The sequence below is a fragment of the Sinohyriopsis cumingii genome, chromosome 7 (assembly GCF_028554795.1).
Source record: "Sinohyriopsis cumingii isolate HCF-2022 chromosome 7, ASM2855479v2, whole genome shotgun sequence".
Classification (NCBI taxonomy): Eukaryota; Metazoa; Mollusca; class Bivalvia; order Unionida; family Unionidae; genus Sinohyriopsis; species Sinohyriopsis cumingii.
The window spans coordinates 62,433,813-62,456,635 of record NC_142967.1 but is presented as its reverse complement, the minus strand read 5'-3'; the positions used below and the strand labels follow the sequence as shown (position 1 = coordinate 62,456,635).

Genomic DNA, 22,823 nt, shown 5'->3' with positions numbered 1-22,823 from the left:
CTTTATTTAACACCATAGTCATTACAATAAAATGTATACTTTATTCTCATTTCTATATGCAGATTTTATATATATATATATATATATATATATATATATATATAGAGAGAGAGAGAGAGAGAGAGAGAGAGAGAGAGAGAGAGAAAGAGAGAGATTTGTTGGCAATTTTTCGTACTTAAAGGCGGAATATGTATATTTACCAGAAATCTTAAAAAGTGCATATTTTCTAAACTTTAACACTGATTCTTTTTTTCTTCCGAGCTTTGAACATTTTATTGGGATTGGACGAATTTATGTGCATACATAACCATATATTAAGGTGAACTATTCCAGATATCGGTCTCAAATGATATCGGCTTGCGCAATCGGACCGTTCTAGACCTTATCAGTCAAGTCGGGAAAGATAATATTACCTAGGATATGGTCTTAATAGTTTGGTTTCCGGAGTTGGTAATTGGTGTGCAACTCCGCGACACGAATCTGTCGTTTCGCGAAATGCAAAGCAGTGTTAAATTGTGCAGGAAACCAGACTACACGAAAGACTACTCTCTTACTTCAAGGAAAATTAAAACAACCCTACAATGCCCGTATGTACTAAACCAAAAGTAAAGAGGACGCTGGCGTCCTCCGTTAACTGTTAGAAATCTTGGAGAGTACATGCACAGCTAAAATTCAGTGTATTACTTGTCGATTTAAACTATTTATGGTGAATCGTTTTCACAAATCTACAAATTATTCATAATTTTCAATGCCTTAACCAAAATATTTAAACATTTTAGTTCAGTAAGTGCTGAGTGGATGTACACACCAAAATACAGGCCACGGATTCGTGCATGCAGTTCCCACAATCAGTTTTCTTGTTATTTAACCGAGTCGATTTTTACATAAAATTTGGCGTTTCGTTTTGTTATAGACCGCTTAATATGAGTAAAATTGATTCAAAGGTGGTTCTACTTGGAAAAGCACACGTGGGCAAGACGTGTTTAGTCAACCGATATATCAGAGGCACCTTTGACGCCGCAGTGCCATATCAAAATGTAAGTTGGAATTGTGTTCCTATTATTTCTCTTTAGTATATTTAATTATGTTTAGTATAAGCTTTTTCTTTTTTTCTCTTTACATTCATTTTCCGTAATTACATTTTCCCTTCTCCAGTCATTTTTGATCATGTATTTTGTCTTTTATCTTTAATTTCCTTTGTTATCACATTAAATTACAATGCTGTCGGGCATTTCTGGTTTCCGTCTCCAATATTGAAGAAAAACACTAAATTTGACCGATTGACGAAAATAAAATACTGCAATGCTTACCATTTGAAAAGAGGCAATTGTCACTTTGATATTTTGTTCAAAATAATAATAATTTTGGACACACATGATACCATTCCTGTGTTTTCATGACTCGCGATATGTCGACCTATTGTGCACACAACTTTGAAAAGATGTTTTGTTTACCCATCGGGCTATAGAAATGAAATACATTACTTTCTACTGTTTCTGCCAGCATTTCAGTCGAGTAATTAGGTCAGGTTTATAGCTAGTTTTACAAAATTCAATGTAACAATGCCAGTAAATGGCAAAAGATATTAAGCAAACTAAACCGATCTTGTAAATTTTTTTTAGTTAAGTTCAATATTTTATAAAAAAAATTAGTTACTATATGGAAGAAAATCAACAATGAATAGGATGTAATATGTTTACATCTTGTTTATGGAGAAGAATTACTAAAGAATTTAAAAACAGAAAATAGATCATTTTCAGATACTGTTTTTAGCTGGCCAAACCTATCTCATAGCCACATCCGGTACGGTCATGTGCATTTGACGTAGGGCAACTCGAGTGACCTACACTTACATGAATAGAACATTTGACATTATAAATCTCCACAGATTGTAGTATGCAATAATATGCCAGCCCACAAGTATAAGAGTTGAACTATACGTTTTCATAAAGTATTTTTAACAATAAATGAGTATCTATTGCTTTATGTTACTGCATCGTGACTCTCGTCCTAACTACGTGCCCCCATATGAATGTATGGTAATGATTAATCCGAAAATAAACAAGTTAACTTGTCTAATTAGCAGCAAACAATGAATACCAAAGGTGGCACATCACATATTAAGCAGATTCCTCAAAGATTTGCCATTTAGTTAATAAATTAAATGGTAATGAATGTGAATCCCAAAACTGCTTGAGTTACATTGGATTGGCTAATGAATTCTCTCTCTCTCTTTCCTTAGTTTTTTAATTTCTTTAACAAATATGGAAAATAATGATGAGTTAACTGCTATACATTTGCAACAGCCAGTACCAACAGTACTATCAGCTATGTGTAACTCGTGTGGTTTCTTGGATTGGGCATGGGATCTGATTATGCTGGCATTGATAATGCTGTGTTCACCTGTATGCATCCATCCACTATGAAATTAATTATATGCAACAAAGGGATTTGTAAGTCATTGTGTTTTTGTGAGTATATAGTCTTGAAGAGTCATCTAAATACACATAGATTTGTACAAATTGTAATTCTGGTCACATAGGAAAATTGTCGACCACCCCTTTCCTTTCAGAAATGGAGCATCCAACTTTGTAAGTCCTATCCAGGACCACGGACAGGGTAGAACAAATTACGGGGGATCACAACGGTCAGGGGGTCCACCTTTGTTTCAATTTGTGATTCATTGGAGCCTACTGGATAATTTTTCCTAGGGCCTACAAATCCTGTCCGCTGTTCTGGTCCTCTCAGATGCTTTTTGTGCTCATATGTACTTTACTCCTTTAGGCAGATTATTGAACTATTCACTCATGATTTTTAAACACACTATTTCTGTGAAGGGTTTACAGACCTTTACAAATTTGTTTGAAACTTTCTTCACGAAAATACACTATGTTAATGACAATCATTTAATAGTTGCCCTACGTTGATTAGCTCATGCATTAAATATTGGAGTGGAAAAACTCAAATTTGACTTCCTGAAAAAGGTCTATATGCGGGGGAATTTCTTGAGAATGCCATTCTAGCAGTAAGTTGACATGTTGTGTAGCAATCGATATTGTACATGTGGGACAACTTGCAAAATTGGACACTTGGATTAAGAAGCAGAATTTGTTAAGGTATAAATTTCCATCTTTTATATAATGTATTTATTTCTATAATTCTAAAAGATACATAGTAAATAGGATTTTCTGGGTTACAGGTTTAAGAAGTTCGTGGAGTGGGTATTCATGTTGACATTTAGAAATCATATTTTCATATGCCTTTCGAGTCGAAATGTGGGATATTTTGGTATACTTTATTATTTTAACATTCTTAATTAAAGTATAATCGTTCTTTCTTGGTACAAAATGGAATTATGACCCAGAATAGCATGTGATCCAATATTTATAGAAATGATGTATCATTGCATAGAATTATCCAACGCACAGAATTGGCAGACATGGTGGAACTAATGGCTATTGATTTAGGTCCATTTCACCTTCTTCCTTAATTTTACAGTATAAGCAGTCGGTTCTCATCATTTCATTGTTGTCATACCCCCCATTCCCGCACCATTACCAGGTTTTATTTTAGGCTTCATGATTGCAGGACTCACTGTAAACTCTCCAAATTATGATGAAATTCATGGTGTTACAGAACACCAGAATCCTCCCCAAATACACCAAATCACATTGTGTCTACTGCCTCCAATTGTCGAACAGTGGTATGAGTCCAATTATTAAAATGCTAGTCTTTCAATCCCCACCCCCTCCTACCAATCCCAATATCCATTTACCTATAGTTTTATTTTACGTTTGTAAGGAGCCACAGTGAAACTGCTGTTTGACTTCTTGGCCAAGTTTCCTAGCTTTTTTCCTTCAAATCTAGTCAAAGAAAGTGTTATTTATCTTCAGAAAGATGACTAAGATTTGTATTAGATTCTGTCAAATCATTTTATTCAGTTTTCTAAGTAAAATATAAACCCACCATTTTTTTTTAATTTTAAAGGCTTGCAGTTTGTAAGCCTTCTGATTCATTGTTTACATTAGTTACTTTGCATGTGACTATATATATTAGCTATTATAAAGTAGTTCTCTGTACATTTGAATCAGAAATAAAAACAACTGGGCCTGATTACATGGTTATGTTCCAGATAATATAAATCTACCATACAGCTGCAATTATAGATGAATAAACTTTTTATTTATTTTAAATGAACAATGATGGCCTGAAAATTCATAACAAAGACATAGAAATCAGGACTGATAAAGATATTTTAAATTAAAATCCAGAATAAAAATGTTTTATGGTTAAAGGCCAACAATAATCCTGAAAGTCACCATATGACAATGATCATGACAAATTGGTATGAGTATGTGTGTGTGTGTGATTTGGACTTTTAACATACATCTAGTTTTTAAAAAAATTTCAGTCTGCAGTGTGACAGTTTCCAGAGATGTCTAGCACTGGGGCATCATGCCTCAGACATGTAGCATGATGTCCCACCCAATCACATTATCCTGACACCAGACCGACCAGTCCTAACACTAACCTCTTAATGCTGAGCACCAAGCGAGGCAGCTGTTAGTACCATTTGTGTATGTCTTTGGTATGACTCGGCTGGGGTTTGAACCCACAACGTACTGCATCCCAGGTGGACACTCTAATAGGGTTCTTATGGTCTTTAAAGGTCTTTGACAGTTTGGGAAAAATGAGGTAGCATTTTCAAGGCCATGAAAATCGAGCAGGTTACCCTGAGGTCTTCAAAAGTCTTTGAAAATTGAAATAAACCCAAACATTTTAATTTCTTTTAAGAGAAAAATTTATTTTGTTTTAAATCTGATACATAAGTTACATATTTCTGAAATAACAATGAATGTTAACTGATCTTCCAGATCATTATAAAGCTGTTTTAGGAAATTAATTATAGTTTGAATTTCATCATTAAACAAGTATTTTGCATTCATTGTTTTCTCATATAACATAACTTGTATAAAAAATGTTAGCGAAAATAGGTCTTGGAAATCTCTTTGTGGACTTTGAAAGTTTGGGAAAGTTGTTGAATTTATCATTCAGAATTCTGTATGAACCCTGTCTAACCACTAAGCCACGGGAGCAGTCGACAAATTGGTAAATCTTAATTATCTTAATCCCAAATTAGTTTGTACTGGCAAATATTGCTTTAATGGTTTTTTAGTGATCCTACCACAGACATGATTTTTCTCCATTTTAAAGTGGAATTCCGCTTTTCTCCTGACTTGAATAAGATTTTTCTTGATACAATTCATTTTTTTTATCGTCTCCAATCCGGTTTATTAAAATCGGTCTGTCTGCTCCCATTCCACAATGACCTTGTAAATTATTTGTTCCATATATTAGTTAGCACATGACTCATAAAGAGTATTCTGATTGGTCAAAGGTTTAAATTCATCCATTGAATCTTTGTGTAATGGAAACTGATGGCAATGGATAGAAGCATGCTTGCAAAACATGGCGTCCTGAGTTGTTGAGAGAGACCATGACATGAAAAGTTTACGTAAAGATTTAAAAAACGTATGGAAATGGGAATGGCTGGAGCAAAAATGTTGATGGAAATTTAGTTGGTCAGTTTGTAAGAAAATTGAACGCTAGAGGACTGGCATTTTGTGACCTCAGCAATAAAGATTTGAATTACAGTAATCACTGTTGGAAGAGTTTGGAACAGCACATACAAAAGAAGCTCCATACAGAAAAATGGAAGTTCAGAAGGCACCTGGAAAAAGTGCAGTTAATTACTATAAGAAGAAAGATTTCTTGCATGAGAGAACAGGTGTAGCCCTCTGTCAGAATATGCCCACTGCATGTAGTCAATAGAAGCATCAGCTTGAAAGGAAAAAGACTCTCATTGAGAAGGAAAAAAAACCTATTGCATATTGACAAAAAAGTCAGTGGTGACAAAAAGAAAGGATAAAGAGATCTTTGCCAAAGCCGCAAAAAGAGCTAGACTGGCATGTCAACTTGTTGTGTCGATTGAAGAAAAAGACAAGTGAATGTATGGGATTATTTGTATATAGTTGATGTACTTGGGTGTTTATTTTACAGATTTGTTATGAAAAGAGAGAAGTATAAATATATTTGCTGTGAAAATTGAGAAAATCTTGTGATTTAATTATGATGTGAACACTGACATGCACATGAAATAACTTCAGCATCAATAGAATTGGAGACCAAATTCATGTGACTTATAAATATTATGAAATTTTATTGAACTAAAGTTGATCATTTTTGGTAAGTTTATTAGCTTTTCAAATAATTTTTTTTATTATATGATCATAAGTTGCATCAGAAGCAGTTTTTTATGAATGTAAAATGCGTTTTTGGTCAGGGTCCTTGGACCCCTGGATTGGGGGCACTGCCCCTCAAGATCCCAGTGGGGGAGGACCCCCAAACTCCCCTTACAGTTTTTTCTGCTTTTTTTAATGGAAGACCAAAATCATGTCTGCTGCCACCAATAAGATACAGTGAAAAGAATGATGAATATTTGTTTGCTAATGAGAATCCAACAGCACTTATGCCTTTTTTATTTAAATCTAACAGTTATATCCCCATGAGGACTGCTCCAGTGGCCTAATTGGTTAGTAATATTAACACCTGCCTCACCTGGTGCTCAGCATTGAGAGTTTAGTGTTAGGACTGGTCGGCCTGGTGTCAGGATAATGTGACTGGGTGGGACATCGTGCAAAACGTCTGCAACATGGGTTCCCCAGTGTTAGATATCACTAAACTATCAACTGCAGACACCATAGTGATATGACTGTAGAATTGTTAAAGCTATGTTAAATCTCTAAATCACTGACACAGACAGAATCTATCATAATCTATCATAACATAAAATATTACATTTAATTTTAAGAATGTTGTACATGAGCACACATACATTAATTGTTTTACTCAAGCACCATCCCTAAGTTGTAGCATGTGCTAATATCACAGACACCTTACTTACATATGATGTTCATGCAGATCGTCAAATTTTATTAATGCCGAACAAGAGAAAACTTTTCATGTCAGTATGTTGTTGATTTGGGTGGATTTTTTTGTTGTGGATTTGGGTTTTTCATAACAACCTGAAATCCATTTGAATGTACAAAGGTCAGTGTAAAATCTTTCAGTCCTGCATAGTTTATTTGTTAAATGGTTGGTATATTTACAAAAGGAGAAGCTCATTTAATCAACAAACCAATCTTCCGTTTCTAAGTTATATCTATATGATGTGCAGTTTGTATAAGGTCGGATACCTACCTTTAAATGATGAGGCTGTTAAACATAGTAATACATCTACTGTTACTATACAAGCTGTACAAGATATTCCAGATGAAAACATTATCAGGGTCTTTCAAGAACTAAAAATGTAAGGGTGGGGAATTCTCCATTATGAAAATGGGAGGGATTTAATGAAGAAATAAAGGTTAGACACAAAAATAGGATGTATGATTTCAAGTATTAACTATTATGTTAACTTTTGAGTTAAATTTTGTTTGCACATCCAGAATTATATAGCATTTGTGTGGAAAAAATGATGTGACTGTGTATACGTCATTACAGGTGAATATATGAAAGTTCATTGGTATAAAGAAGACACTTAGTATATTACACAGAATTTTACCAATGTTTGTTTTGGTTGATGTTGACTAACATTAGGGGTGAATGATACACATATTGATACAAGAGACAAAGAATCGATACAAAAGGCAAAGTTTCTGTGATGAAGTGTACCATGTTTACTTTGGTCGATTTGAAAGCTAAACTTCTGGTGTTGTTCGGTTAAATATGATGCATTGAATTCTTATTGGTGATTATTGCTTGTTCCAGTTCAGTTTAAACAATAACCACCAATTAGAAATTATTGTAGCTTATTCCCTCCATGACAAACAGGAAGTATTGGCAAAGCATAATTAGCATGAAAGTCATTAATTGAGGTCTCCCTTAAGATAAAATCCTGACAGTCTCTCACCTTAAAGTGTAAATGGGAAACAAATTTGGAATTTCTCTTTTTATGCAGAGATATTTAGCAGGTGAATGAAGGTGACAATGGTATAAACAAAATTAGCACAGAATCAGCATGGGGCAGATTGCAAACCACTTCAAGTTTATCACCTTGTGTAAGGTGCAAAAAAAATGTAGAATAGGACTGGGTGTTGTCAATAGTTTTTCCTTTTTTACTGACAAATACAAGCAGTGTGGCAATAGCGGTATTTTGCATCTGATTCTGCAGGAAGTACATTGTGATAGATTTTTTGGGTATTCATCCTCATTTCCATGCCTGGATTTGTTCTAGATGAAATTTTATATGCATGAAGAAATTACATTATTTCTTCTGTTTTGAAGATAACATCATAATGTTTATGAGTTTAAGTGTGCCATGAAATCGGTAATAAGAAGTTTTCAAAACATTAATGGCTTGCACAACAAAGGGCCTGTTGGCTAAAGTGAGTTAAAAGGAGCCACTATTAAATGGCCTAAAACATTGAATAAAACTCACTGACAACCAACATGTAGTCTGTCTGAATGAATTTTTATCTTGTCATCAATAAGAATTACATATAAATACATGATAACTATATGTATATCTGTAATCTGCATACTGGAAATACAACCAGTATGTCAGCGTACATAAAAGGGTACCATCTTCCTTCCAAAGATGGAAAGACCATCAAGTTCAGATTTGTATCAATATGTATTGTATTGCAGACTGTGTATCGTGAATCATATCAAACACGGCACATGTGTATTGTTTTACCCCTAACTAACATGGTCATTAAAACTCTTGGATGAGTTGGCTGGCCATATATACATGCAGGTAAAATGGGATTATATAGTTTGGTGACAGAGACAGCAAAACTGTTACATGTAATATAAAATTTAGAATATCATTTTGGTAAATATACAGTATTATTTGAGATTGCTCTTTTTTCATATGTATGTATATTTTCTATAAAGTTAAAATTGCTTGCAAAATAATAAGCTGCTGAATGTGTTAGAATTTGTAAACCAGCAATGCCTTTTAAAGTTGAGTTTTCACTTGAAATAGAAGCCTTCTAAGGGTTTTGAAAAAAAAATCCTCAGTTTTATTCACATGAAATATGTTTTATGACTGGTCTTAAACTAAATAACATAAAAGAGCAAAACCCAACAAGTTTTGTACAGTATGAAAATTTAAAATAGAACGTTTAACATTGTGAATTAAATCCCAAATAGTCCCAAAAGTTCTTTCACAAACCCAAATGCATGAAGGTCCAATTGAATTCCAGTAGTGTTCCAAATAAATTTTGATATTGAATATATTCTGATAATGAATATGTTGATGAGCCTTAGTCTCAGACATGCTTGGTTGAGCACTTTGTAATTCAGTGAATAATAGTTTGAATAAATTACTCCATCCAAATTGAAAACTGAGCACAACAATAAGAATCATTATGCTTCAGTATGTTAAGGCAAGAGTGAATAATCCTAATGTGCACAGTGTTATAAAATACTCTACCTTTCCTATGTAGAAGTTATCATTTTCTGGAAATACTTGTCAACTTGATGGAAAATTTCCATTCTGAAAGATTCTAAGGTCAGAATTAAGACTTATCTTTAACTCAAACCAAGGGGCCCCAAGTGGCAGAGTGGTCTAAAGCGCTGTCCATTACGGATCACTGCCATCTCACCTCTGTCTATGTGGGATCAAGTCTCAGATTCTGCCAATGTGGGTATGTGAGAAAGCTTGCCAGTAGCTTCTCGTGGGTCAGTGGTTCTTTCCGGGGGTTTTCCCAGGTTCTTCCTCCACCATTAATACTGGCCGTCATGTATAGCCTATCGTGTGCTGAAAAATGGCATTAAACCCTACAACAACAACAACTACCCTATGCCATGACATCGTTTGTGAAGTCATTAGGTATCATCACATGATTTAGTACCAAAACAATATCAAACCTTGACAACATATCAATCATGTTAAGCAACTTTTTTAAATAAATTCTCTAATGGTACATGTATTGTTTATTACGAACCTCCAAAAAAGATCAATTTTATAATGTAAAAAATATCTTTTATTCTTCCTTCTTTTGGTCAATGCATCAGCAGAAGATGAAAAAGATACTTTAATACGTTGGCAATTCAGACAGTGAGAAAGCTTGCCAGTAGCTTCTCGAGGGTCGGTGGTTCTTTCCGGGGATTTCCCAGTTCTTCCTCCACCAATAATACTTGCCACCATGTATAGCCTGTCGTGTGCTGAAAAATGGCGTTAAACTCTACAACAACAACAACTTAAACCAAAGTAAACATGTTTACAAATAATAATGATCTGAATATTTGATCCACAATCATAGAGAAATAGTAGCTGTGTATTATGTTGTTTACAAAATAACTGTCACTGGTCTAGGACACTATTAATTTGATTTTGGAGAAAGGTCAAATACAAACTACGTATATAAATAACATAATCATGAAGAAAAGCCAACAAACAGTAAAAATTAAATATATATAACATTCAATTCACATACATGTGATACATTAAATTGTCACAGTATTGCAACCACTTTTTGGTAAGACCACTAATGTGATCAGCTCTAAACAATTATTGTGTTACACTGTTAAATGATAGATAAAAGCTAAGGAAAGATAGAAAGATAGGAAAGAAAATGATATATCAATGATATTTGCTTGTCAATGTACAGATTCTGGCAATAAACAGCATATAGTTAATAGTATATCTACATCATCATGTATATTACTTGCTTTTATAGTCTATCTTGATTTTCTGCATTACTATAATTTCAAATAGAACAGCAATATTAGGGTAGTCCTATACTAAATGTGAAAATGATTCTTTTTCATTACCTTTTTAGAGATAGAACAGCCATCATTGGGTGTGAATAAATCCCCAAACAATTCCTTGCATGGTATAATATAACAGTTTAAAAGTTGTAAAATAATCTATATTGTCCTTAGGTTTTAATCAAGAGTACATTATTGATCTATTGATGCAATTAAAAAACAGTCTTTGGCCTCTTGGAAAAATCTCCATTAGGGTGGTACATAAAACTGCTTGCAACACATTTGAATTTAACTTTTCTAAAAAGTAGTTATTGGTACTTACAGTACTACATCAGTGAGATGCTTATCAAAATTTAATGTGACTGAAGTATGGAAATGTGATGAGCAAGTTGCCTAGTTAGGAAAGTATGGAATTGCATGGGTTTCACATTCCCTATGGACCTATGTTATACATGTACTCTGGATCATTAATGCCAATTAGAAGCCAAATGCACCTTGTTGAATACTTGGCCCTAAGTCGATAAGATCAGCTTGCATTTTGTCTGAAGATGATAATACTAGTAACCCGGCACATTCTGTATAGATGCCTAACAGTCATTTAATTCTGCTGAACATAGTCAAAATCTTGAGAAAAACATTTCTAGCTTTAATGTATTAAAACAAACATTCATTATGATGACTAAGTAATACTTGTACTAGTGAAAATTGTCATATAGTTGTATACATTTTATCATCTTAAACAATGATAAATTATTTACTCTTTAATTTGGAGTATAAATAATTTGGCTTAATTCTTACTCTGTGTATATTATTGTATCCATATTCTGTTATTAGAGGAATAATTCATATTTTAAGCATACCATTTGGTTTTATTTATTGTCTTATTTTCATGTAGCCACTAGGAGATTCATAAAGAAAAAGGCGTGGCTTGTAAAATTCTCAGTCCCGCTCTGGAGAATCGGAAGAATAAATGGCCTTGTCAGGTGTAATCCTTGTGTTATGTAGATTTAATTTAATTTAATTTCATTGTTTGTTTGTTTGTTAGTTTAAAAATCTAAAATCTTTTATTCCATTACATGTTTAGTAATGTAATTTTGTTTACTGGAATTCAACATTTTCCAGAAATTAGTTTGACCTGACTGTTTTTTTTCATAAACACCTAAAAATAGAACTTTGTATCTTTATGCTGACCTAGTTCCTGACATTGATTCAAAATTAGTAACAACTTCCTTTCTTTTTTTTTTTATTCATTCCTAGTGTGGGATTTTAGGATGGAATTGAGGCTGTGCATGTAATAGCCTCTATTTCGAAATTCATGTTTTACTGGAATTATGCAATAGTCATCGTTAATACTGATGTTTTGAGAAATAATCTCAGTTGAGCTTTTAAACACTTCAGTGTCAAGGTGGTGGGGTTTTTTTTGTTGTGACCATTTGGAGTTATATTTTAATTTTTCTTCAAATTATTTGGATTACAAGAGATTAATTCTTTTCCCTGGGAATATTTAAGTGCTCATACAGAATTCTTGGACAAAGACATTTATTGAAATTTTATTTGTAATTCAAATACCGGAATATTGTCTGTGGTTCAACAAAGAACGGTTGACACGTCAATACTATACTGGCCGCAGTATATGTCATGTGTAATCACCTTTCATTTTGGTTTTTTGTCATGACTTGAACTCAGAGTTATTAGAACATTTTATTACTAGGACTAATAATTTATAATTTTTGGAATATTTTTGGATTTGAGTCTTAAAACCGTAAGTTCTTTTTCTCATTTTTACTTTATCTTGGGAAATAAATTATTTGTTAAATTTTACAAAGCTTGTTGTCTTCACTTTTTTCTTGCTACTGTTTATGAGAGCCTAAACATGTTTCACTTGATTGAACCCAGTAACCTGATAGAACTTTTTGAAGACAAAAAACAAATATTCATTTTTTTGCTTTTCTATATTTTTCATATCAAAAGAACAAACTGATTAATCATTGATTACTTTTTTTGATGTAGTGATCATTGGTTTCAAATATTACATTTTTGAATATTCCCAACACTAATCTGAAATTTTGAAATTCATGCATTTTCTGGATATGTTCTGCTAAAAGGTTTTGACTGGCACATTCTTTGTGCAACTGGACATTGGTCAGAGACATTATCCATCTTGGAATTATTTATCCTTTAAACTGTCAGATAAACATTTTAATGAGGTAAAGTTCAAAAGGTCACTGGGTGTGGCTTACTTTGTTGTTGTTGCCAGACAGTCATTTAAGACTATGTTGACTAAGCATAATTTAAAGGTGACTAGGTCTTGTTTACACATTGTTTCTTTTGTGGGACTATTGGTATAGTAGAGGTGTCATAGAGTAAGCTTGTTTGGTCATAATGTTTTCCCAGTTGTTTAAATACTCAGTAGCCACAAAGAACAAAACAAGAGGTGTGAAAGCTTATCTCTAGAACATGTACCCCCCCCCCCACCATGATTGACTGCTTCGATGTCTTTACTACTATAACAGATATTATAGTGTACATCAGTCCTTCACACCATCTAGTTTATACCACAGTGTAATCACAGTACCTTTAGACTAAAATATGTGAAGCCTAGACTTTACTTAAGCAAACAAAAGATGCTAAAAAAGCAACTACAACAGATATTTATTTTCAACCTATAGGGCATACTCTGAGATCTGTTAAAATTTAAACATCTGACTTAAATGGAAATGCCTATTAACCAGAATGCCTAATAATTAAATGATACATATTTTCAAGGTAGTATGTTCGCTTGGTGTCAATTAAGAATTAGTTTGTAAAGACAGTAGCATGGAATGAAATAATTTTGTTGGGTGAAATTCTAAAGTTTTCTGAAAGAAAATATGATTTTTTATAATAATAATAATAATTAGTCTGAGAGGAAACTGATAGATGGCATACTTGGCATGACTTTAATAAGATATTAGGTCTCTGGTGCCATATGATTTGATTCAGAAGCCCAGAATCCATGGATTAAGAAGAAAGAATTAAGCCCCTGAATATGCCTCTATTTTATTTTGTCTTTTTTGCTTGTTCCACTTCCACCCTAATTTGTAAAAATTAAATTTTCAGACCATTGGAGCAGCATTTGGGTCCAAGAAAGAAACTGTGGGCGGAAAGTCCATCATTCTAGGAATCTGGGTAAATATTCTCAAAACTTTTTATGAACTCTCGTGTTTTATAAGGGGGATATTATGAAACCTTCAGTTTTTCATCTGTGTATCGGTCTGTGCATCCATCTTTCTGTTTTTCCTAAACTGTTGGGTGGAAATTTATCAAACCTGGTATGTCATATATGAATTGCGATTACAATAACATTTTAAAATGTTTTGACCAAATATTATATATGAACAGCGCAGCTCAGCTGATGTTTTGTTTCTTCATGTATCAAAGTGGGGTTGGAGAAAGCATGTATAGGATTAAAATAAAGACCCTCTTCCATTGGCCTATGCTCTGATAAATTCACTGTGGCCTCACATCGCTCTGCATTGCAGTCTTTCATTCAGCAAAATTTAATATCTTAGTGTTACATTAATTCCTTGTTTTTACTTATTTTCCATGATGATAATCTGACACCTCTTATCAGAATATTGTTTATTACGTGACCAACAAGGTGACCACATTGTATCCCGCCCCAAAGAAGATGGGATATCCTTATACTTGATATCAAAATTACAACTGGTTGTCGGTAAATCAACAATCCAAACATAGTATTAATGATGTATTCATTCCTTTAATTGCTGCCTAATACTAAATTGGTTTTTTTTTTATTGTCGTATATTGATATTTTTTCCTGTGTCTTACGTCACAACATTATTGTGTGTGCAAATTATTCTTCAATATATGATGTCAGAAGTATAACAACTGAATGTAGTATTTTGGTACAAAAGAATAGACAGTTGAGTTTCATTGTTGCCTTGTGCTGTCCACTGCAGTATATGTAGCACACACCATATAACAACAGGTGAGTTTGCTTGTGACATATTGTGTACATATTGTCATTATTCATTGTTTTCTTGCAGGAAATTTATTTTATACAACAGTTTCAAGACAGTATGTGGGTGTGTCCATTTGAAAGGACCTTGGTGACACTCTTCCAGATCACTATGTATTTTAGTTAGGATGAGCCAAAATATGGAATCTCACACATTCCAGATGAACATACAGAAGGTAGAAGAAACTAGAGGAAAAGTCCCTCCCCCTCCTCTTCAGTATTTTGCAGTTTCTCAGTTGCAGAGCCAATAGAGTCTCACTGCAAAATGACTACCACTGCAGGGATGTTATCATCTAAAGCCTCAGACAAATACAAACAGAGCTCCTACCCACTGTGTAGAGTTATTGGCCATGGTTCTTTAGTGTCCCTATGTCATCACTGCCACCATGGAACATAGTGAGGTCCTGCCTGCCCCCTGTCCATAGTGTATTAGACATTGATGATGCTCTGTCAGTTCTTGTCGACTCCAATGAGTTTGATGTGGAAAAGCCCAATTTTTACTGCTGTTGGGTCCTCTACCACTTCTCAGCTGGATGAAGAGGAGGACATCTGGTCCTTTGACATGTCAGTAAGCCCATTTACCCCCAGACTTGTGCTTAGAACCATCAGGTGCACAGTCCAAGAAGATTTTCTCCAGCTTGGATAACATCTTGGGTATACAAACTCAACTGGAGCTCCTGCTACTTCCTATCTGTGATTGGGGAAAGTTCTGAGGTTTTTCATAGGCCAGGGTATTGCTTGGCAATCTAGAGGGTGATCCATACCTCCCTCTTCCTTGAGACCTATGGCTTCTGCCTCAAGTTACATGGTAGTTTCCTCAAAGTGGCCTACTAAACCAATCCAGTTGGATGCCAGATTGTCTCAAGTGGTTGTTTAAACCAAAGCTTGGGCCTTTCTTCCAATTAAAACCATCGAAGCTATTGAACATGAAATTTGGTTGTTAATTACCATAACTTCTCATGCCAGCTTCAGCAACCTCAAATTAATTCTGGACTGCGAAAAGCCTCAGAGGAGGAATTCTTCTAAAAAATATTCTTTCATTTCCTAAAGAATAAAGATAAGGCAGCCCATAGGTGCTTGTATAGGCCACTTTTCAGAGACTTGGTGAAATGTCATACACAATGGCTGGGTCCTTGACATTGTGAGTGAGGTTTAACTAATACCGTTTCAGGAACATACTTCGTTTTCAGTGACCTCCACGTTTTTTCACCAATCCAGTCTGGTGAAATTAAAGGAAGAGGTGAACATTCTTTGCTGAAATGGTAGTTGGGAGGATTTTAAGCAGTCAGACTCTTGGATTCTTCTTACAAATATTCCTGGTCACCAAGAAAAGCCAGAAATTTCCCATCTTTAAACTGGCTTCTTCAGGAGGAATCTTTCAGGATGGAGATCACATTATTAATCCAGAATGCAGTGCATTCATCAGCTTGGGCAGTCTTGATTGAACTTCAGGATGTATACACAAACATCCTGATGTTTCTTCTTAATTGCAAATGCTTCCAGTTTTGCATGGACAAAAAAGTTTTTCAATTCCAGGTTTGCTTCCACACCCAGGGTTTTTACCTGAATTATGGGAGTAGTAGTGGCAAGTCTCCAAACATTGTCAAGTATTTCAACAACTAATTGATCCACAATGCTCAGGTACAGACCCTCTTTCAGGATCTGTTCTGTCAATGTTTGAAGACAGAGCAAATTTCAAACCATGTTTTACTGTTACTATTTTTTATCATTTTAATTTCAACTATTTGGTTTTGATATTGCAAGTCGAATTGAAACTTTTTATAATTTTTAAATGATTGTACATGTAACCTTTTGTATGGTGCTAAATAACCTAACAGTGCTGGTGCATCATTAAAATACAATCAATCAATCAGTCAGTCAAATCATGTATATTGACACTGACAGTCTCAAGTTTAACAGCAGATATTTATCTGTTTCTTTTCTTTGCCATCCAGGAATTTTGCAAAAAGTTAATTACCTTTGGTTGCCTATAGAGATCCTTAGCCACAGTTAAATCTATGCTGGTGAGATCAAGATACGCTTTTATGCTCTATTAGGGACATTCTATATTAATGTAATCCAGATGAAAAAGGAGATGTTGAAATATCTTTTTTCTTCCTTTTTATTGTTCTTTTGATGATTTGATTTCTACTATTTCACAGTGGATTGTCACTGTCATCAAAAGAGCTTAACCCCCTTACTAATATCGACCTTTTTTAAAAAAAAGGCCCGTGAGGTTTGAGCCATCAGTGTCTCAATGGCCTACTTAAATCTTTCTATGAGGACATTATGAAGGCAGCATTTTGGCAATCATATAATACATTTTCCTCCTTCTACCTCTGCTCTTTAGTGCAATAAAGTTCAGGCTTTTTTTCACTTGGATCCATAGTTGTGGAAGAACATGTGCCCAGAGAAACACCAACACATAGTAAAGCAGTCTTCATAATTTGTAATGCCACTGGCCTACTGGGCCAGTGAACTTCTAAATGCACTGGCTTGAACTAAATCTCACTGGCCCAATCAAAATAGAATGCTTACATAGAATTTTCTCATAAAAATGTTCGACTTGAACCAGATATGAATTATATTAAAAATAAAAAAGAGCTGTCCATTTTTTGTATTTATTCCTTATTAAAGGAATATATCACAGAATTAACAAGTTCTTTTGACATCACCATTTCATAATATCTTGATCAGTCTCTGAACTGCAGCCATCTGACTCATCACTGCTTATTTTCTGGTTATGTTGACTTAGAGTTTTTAATTTTGTTTACCCTGCATATTTGATGCACCATCAGCAGCAAATCCTGCTAGTTTCTTTCACACTGGTCTTTAAGTGTCTTGAATACCCTGTTTGACATGTTGATTCTTTTAACCTGATTGCATGTTCTAACAAATATTCTTAAGTCATCAGTGCAGTCAGTTGTACCTTTAGGCATGAAACTGCTAAATCTTGATGTCTCCAACTTGTCTCACAGTATTAGCTGTACCATAGTTCTATACAGGTTACATCTCAAATGACTTCATGCTAGGGTATTGGTACTTTTCAGCCAGTTTTTGCTATTCTGCTTGCTTTAGATTGAATAAACACTGAGCTGCTGCACTAGTTGCAGCAGGTTTTGGATGCAGCCTTTAAAAGAGATATGTACTTTGTATACATTTTAGAAGCCCAATGAGTTTTGTTGGCATCAATTTTGAAGCTGTCCTTGATGGTTGAATTTGTTTTACATAAAGAACAGTACATGATTCATTTCTACTCATCATGCCTTAACCATTCAAATTATTTCAACCATATGAATTGAAAGCAAGGCCATTCACCTAGTTTGTTCAAAGCCTCATTTAACTTTGCTCTGATTGAGATCTGTGTGGCATGAACATGGGTCTTTTGCCAAACCTGACCCCCACAAAACGACCTTGAAAATTTGTTCAGTGGTAATGAATTGGAGTTTACAAATAACCAGAAACAAAATAGGATGATGTCATGAAGCACAGACTTTGTATACCTGGTAAATCAAATAATTCAGCACCTTCAATGAAGTATATGAGGGCTTGAATACTTCATACTTAAAGAGTACATCTGAATTACATGGGCAATAGATATGCACAATAAGATCAGTACTTATGAGTCTTTACAGAAAACAGTACACGATCAATACTGAAAATTCAAAATGGCAGATGACTTACATCAGTGTAAACAATTGTTTAAAACATATTTTTAACTCAGCCCTCTTTTCATGCCAAATTATAACAGAATGATTAATCCAAATCCTGACATTATTTTTCACCTGTCTTCACTACTAAAGGACTCTGAATTGTTCCAGTTAGGAAATTATGTCCGTACACTATATTTCAGGTTGAGTGCATTTTAATTGATTTTGCCTTGAGGCAAACAGAATGAGGTATAATACAGTGACTTAAAAATCCTTCCTTTTTATGATGCTGAGACTATTATGGTCATGGAAAATTTGTATTCAGGTTTGGTTAAAGCTTTTTAACTTGCTATTATTTCCTAACCACCTTTATGGATCTTCTTCATATTTGGAAAGACTTATTTTTAGGCTAAGCTAATTCTTTCTGTAACATACTTGTGTACCTCTTTGACCATGGGATTAGGTCACATTTTTAAAAAAAATAATTGTATTTAGATTTTTAGCTAAGGTTTTTCATTTGTTGTGAGTCCTTGATTGTTTTCATGGATGACTCATTATAAAACTAAGAACATTCATTCAGTACTATGCTTGCTCAACCTTTTTGACCTTGCAGTCAAAATAAGGTAACAAATACACAGCAATGCTTTGATTATGTACTCAACATGCATTAGTGGCCCTTTCAGGTATTTGGATTCTTAAGAAATGTTCATATTATTTCTGTAATTGAGAGTTACTTCTGCCACCTCAGAGACATTTTGTATTATTGTCAAACTATAAAGTCTGAGGACGTGTGTCTTGTAAAGCTGTCATATATAATGGATTAGACTACTGGTAATTAAGGTGGGCAACCCATTAGGAGTTTTGGTTGCACCTAGAAGAAGATAGGGAATAACCTAAGGAGGACTTAATATCCTAAAACAGACTAGGGACACAGCTGCATTGTATATAATGACCACAGATCATGCATATAAACCATGTTTAGGAGTTCAGCAATTATAACACTATTTTGGATTTTAAAACTTGAATGTTTTCTTATTTGCACATTTATCAGGACACTGCTGGCCATGAGCGATATGAGTCGATGGTCAAACTGTATTACAGAGGTGCTATGGCAGCCATTTTGTGCTTTGATCTTACTGACAAGACCAGTTTTGATCGAGTTCGTTTCTGGGCTGGGGAATTGCGACAGATGGAAAAGGTAAGTACAGTGTATGAAATTTAAATCTAGGTTTCTTAAATTTTATATATTCAGGTGCATCCATGACCATTAGGCATATTTCAAAATTAAGTCTTTTAAAAACAATTACACTTACATGCATACACACTCAAACACACACACACACACACACACACACACACTTAGATTGTCATATCATCAGGGTGTTTTACTAAAACACTTCTTATGATGTCTGCTTGGTTCTAAATGAAAATGTTGCCAATCTGATGTATCATATAGCTGCCACAGTGACTAGCTGAAAATCTTATTACAGCTACAATTCCTGAATAGATGGTCATATCAGCATTTGGTTTTTACGAAAAGACATCTTATTATGTCTTGTATATCTTAAATTAAAACCTGATATCCAATATGTGGCTAGTTACTACCATGTTGACTATTATGAAATTTGCATTCTTTTTCTCAAAATAACTATTTTAAGTATCAGTCAGGTGTTAATTGATAGTTTTACTTTACAGGACTGCAAGGTGTTCCTGTGTGGTACAAAGAAGGATTTGGTGGATTACGATGCCTATAAGAGAGAGGTTACTGTTAAGGCAGCAAAACCACTTGCTGATGGTAAGAACTGGGTCTGTTTAAGAAAAACAAAGAAAAAAAGTATCATATAGTGGGAATTTTTGGCAGTAGACACAATTGAACAATCTAACAGTCTCTGAGTGAGATTGGAGGATTCACTTTCAGAGTGTGGGGCCTGTCGTTTCAAACTGATTGCAGAGAAGTTGAACCTAACTTTTAATTTTTCTTGAGTTGATGTCTTTGCCCCCCATTTTCTTGCTCTTAAATGCTTTTGTATTTAGAGTACAATATTGATTATTGTCTTTTTACTGTTCAAAGAACAGTATAAAGACAGTTTTAGTAAAGTATTGTTATACTTTAAATTCCTATTTTTGTATTACAGTCTAGAACAAATTATTATGCTGTATTATTATGCTGTAGAGTTACGTAGGCTCATGAAGGTAAAGTTTATGTCATATTTCACCTTGTAAAAGTAATTGGAAAGGATTTGTACCTCAATTCCTGCCATCTGTATTTGATAGTAACTTATTCTAAAGGTTACTGTCTTTTTCAAAACAAAATCATATTACAATTTTGATGAATTAAACCTAAAATAATTTTGCTATTAAAGCTTAAAGAGGATTTTTTTGTTCTTAAACTCTTTGGCTCATGTGTGTAGTCAAACGGTTGTTTTAAACAACAGTTTGAAACATGAAATATTGTAGCTTCTTTACACTCCTCCCTATCTACTACTTAGCCTGTTTAGGCAGGGGATAGGTTATTCACACAAATATTTTAGTCCAGCATGGACCCTGGATTGTAAATATAGATCCTGGCAAAATTTACAATCTTAATATTGTAATCTATCAAGATCTGTAATTGCTACAGTTTTTCTGGCTAAAATGAAACATCTTCAAAGCAACAAAATTTCTGAATTCTTCATCTCTGAAAAATACCAGTATATAGTATATTGCCATAGAAAGTTGGTAAAAGTGTTTACGCATGTGCTTTCATGTGTCGTGAAATGTTTGTGCAGTGGCATACATCTTGGACCTTGATCAGCCATCATTTGATATGCTAGCAGTAGTGTTGTTCTGATTATCTACTGTAATCGATCATCAGTTAGTTGAGTGAACCAATAAGATAAACAATTGTAAAACTCGATAATCAATTGTGTATAAAGGGAGACTACTTCTTTTTAGTTGCATGCAAAACACAAAGGTTAGTGAAACTCCTGTGTAAATATTAAGCTAAATAGGGCTTCCAATCCACTAAAGTTGATCTGAATTATGTATTCTTTTCAGCTTATAAATATAAAACCTTACCATATTCCATAGGTGCAAATTTTTATAACTAGGAACACATAGTCATGATTACATGATTAAGAAGTTAATTGTTGAGTTCATAAATTTAAACACATTTTGATGAATTCTTTAAGTTTAAATGTAAAATCCTTTGCAATATTTTTAAATAATGACAAACAAGAAAACCGTGTCCTTCTAACGTTATTGGGGTATTGCAACAGTATGTCAGTTACCTAAGACTGATCAGCCATAAAAGGTTGTTTTCATTAACAAAGTTGTAGAACAATAATAATACAACACAGTAGAAAAAAATGTAATATTTGTATCAAGTTAAAGTATACATGTCATTAAGAGAGATTACTCCTGTACATTTATTAACATTTTGAACTCTTGAGCAAAGATATAACTGTATAGCAAACAAAAATTAAGACTTGCTCTTAGTAACCAATTATAATTGATTATCAATTGGTTAAGTGGAACCGATTATTGATTATGAAATTCTGACTGATTCCCATCACTAGCTAGCAGTTAAAGTATATACCATTCAGTATGGGGAAGAATATTAGTGTGGATAATATATTGACATCAGTTTTATGATGAAAATATTATTATTGCGTGTTGATTTTGCAGTTAGACCAGATTGTTTGATACAGTTTATTATTACTATGACATTTTAATGTATTTATTGATATCCATCTGAAATTTTATTTACCCATCCGGCGTATTGCTTGTTGTAAAGGTCATTTTTCATCAAATCATTTATGAATGACACATTCCATACCTCTGACTTGCAAAGGAATACTAAGGATAATTAAAATTTGAGAAATATTCTATGTGTGTATGAAGTAGAATAATGGGTTTTCTTTTTTCCTGAGGAATTTTTTTTTAATGCTGTTCTTCTATGATGGTGACTATGCATATTGTTTTTGTTACAGATCTGCAGGCAGCTCTTTTTGAAACTTCCAGTAAAAGTGGAGAAAACATTGGTAAGCTGTTAGTAAAAATTAAGTAATCCTTTTAATTCAACACAGATTGTTGCCATTAAAAATGTCAGTTACACTTGATTTTGAGGCAAAATGGATTTTGTTTTAAAGGACATAAATTATTTTAATTTAAAAATTGTCCCATCCACTCACTTGACACATGGTATTTATGCTTGGACAAGTGAACTTTTTCCCATAAAAAGTAGGTACACACTTATTACAAGTAGGGTCTGTTACTGTGAGGTGAATAGCAGTGTAAAAAGTGTTGGCTGTATGAAAGCTAAAGTTGGATGATCAGAAGTTGGAGAAATGAAATTTGTGCATACAACCTAAGTGTAAAGATGATGTTATTGA

At 33.8% G+C, this 22,823-nt stretch overlaps 1 protein-coding gene across 1 annotated transcript in view; it reads left to right on the top strand.

Moving 5' to 3' along the window:
* The first annotated feature begins 586 nt into the window (after window positions 1-586).
* Window positions 587-22,823, top strand: part of LOC149795380 (ras-related protein Rab-24-like) — a 37,924-nt gene continuing 15,687 nt past the window's right edge. The window contains exons 1-5 of the mRNA XM_089965162.1: window positions 587-1,037; window positions 13,879-13,947; window positions 19,502-19,648; window positions 20,146-20,245; window positions 22,422-22,472. Of these exons, the coding sequence (XP_089821288.1) occupies window positions 834-1,037; window positions 13,879-13,947; window positions 19,502-19,648; window positions 20,146-20,245; window positions 22,422-22,472 (571 nt within the window). The 5' untranslated portion in view covers window positions 587-833. The remainder of the gene's footprint in view (window positions 1,038-13,878; window positions 13,948-19,501; window positions 19,649-20,145; window positions 20,246-22,421; window positions 22,473-22,823) is intronic.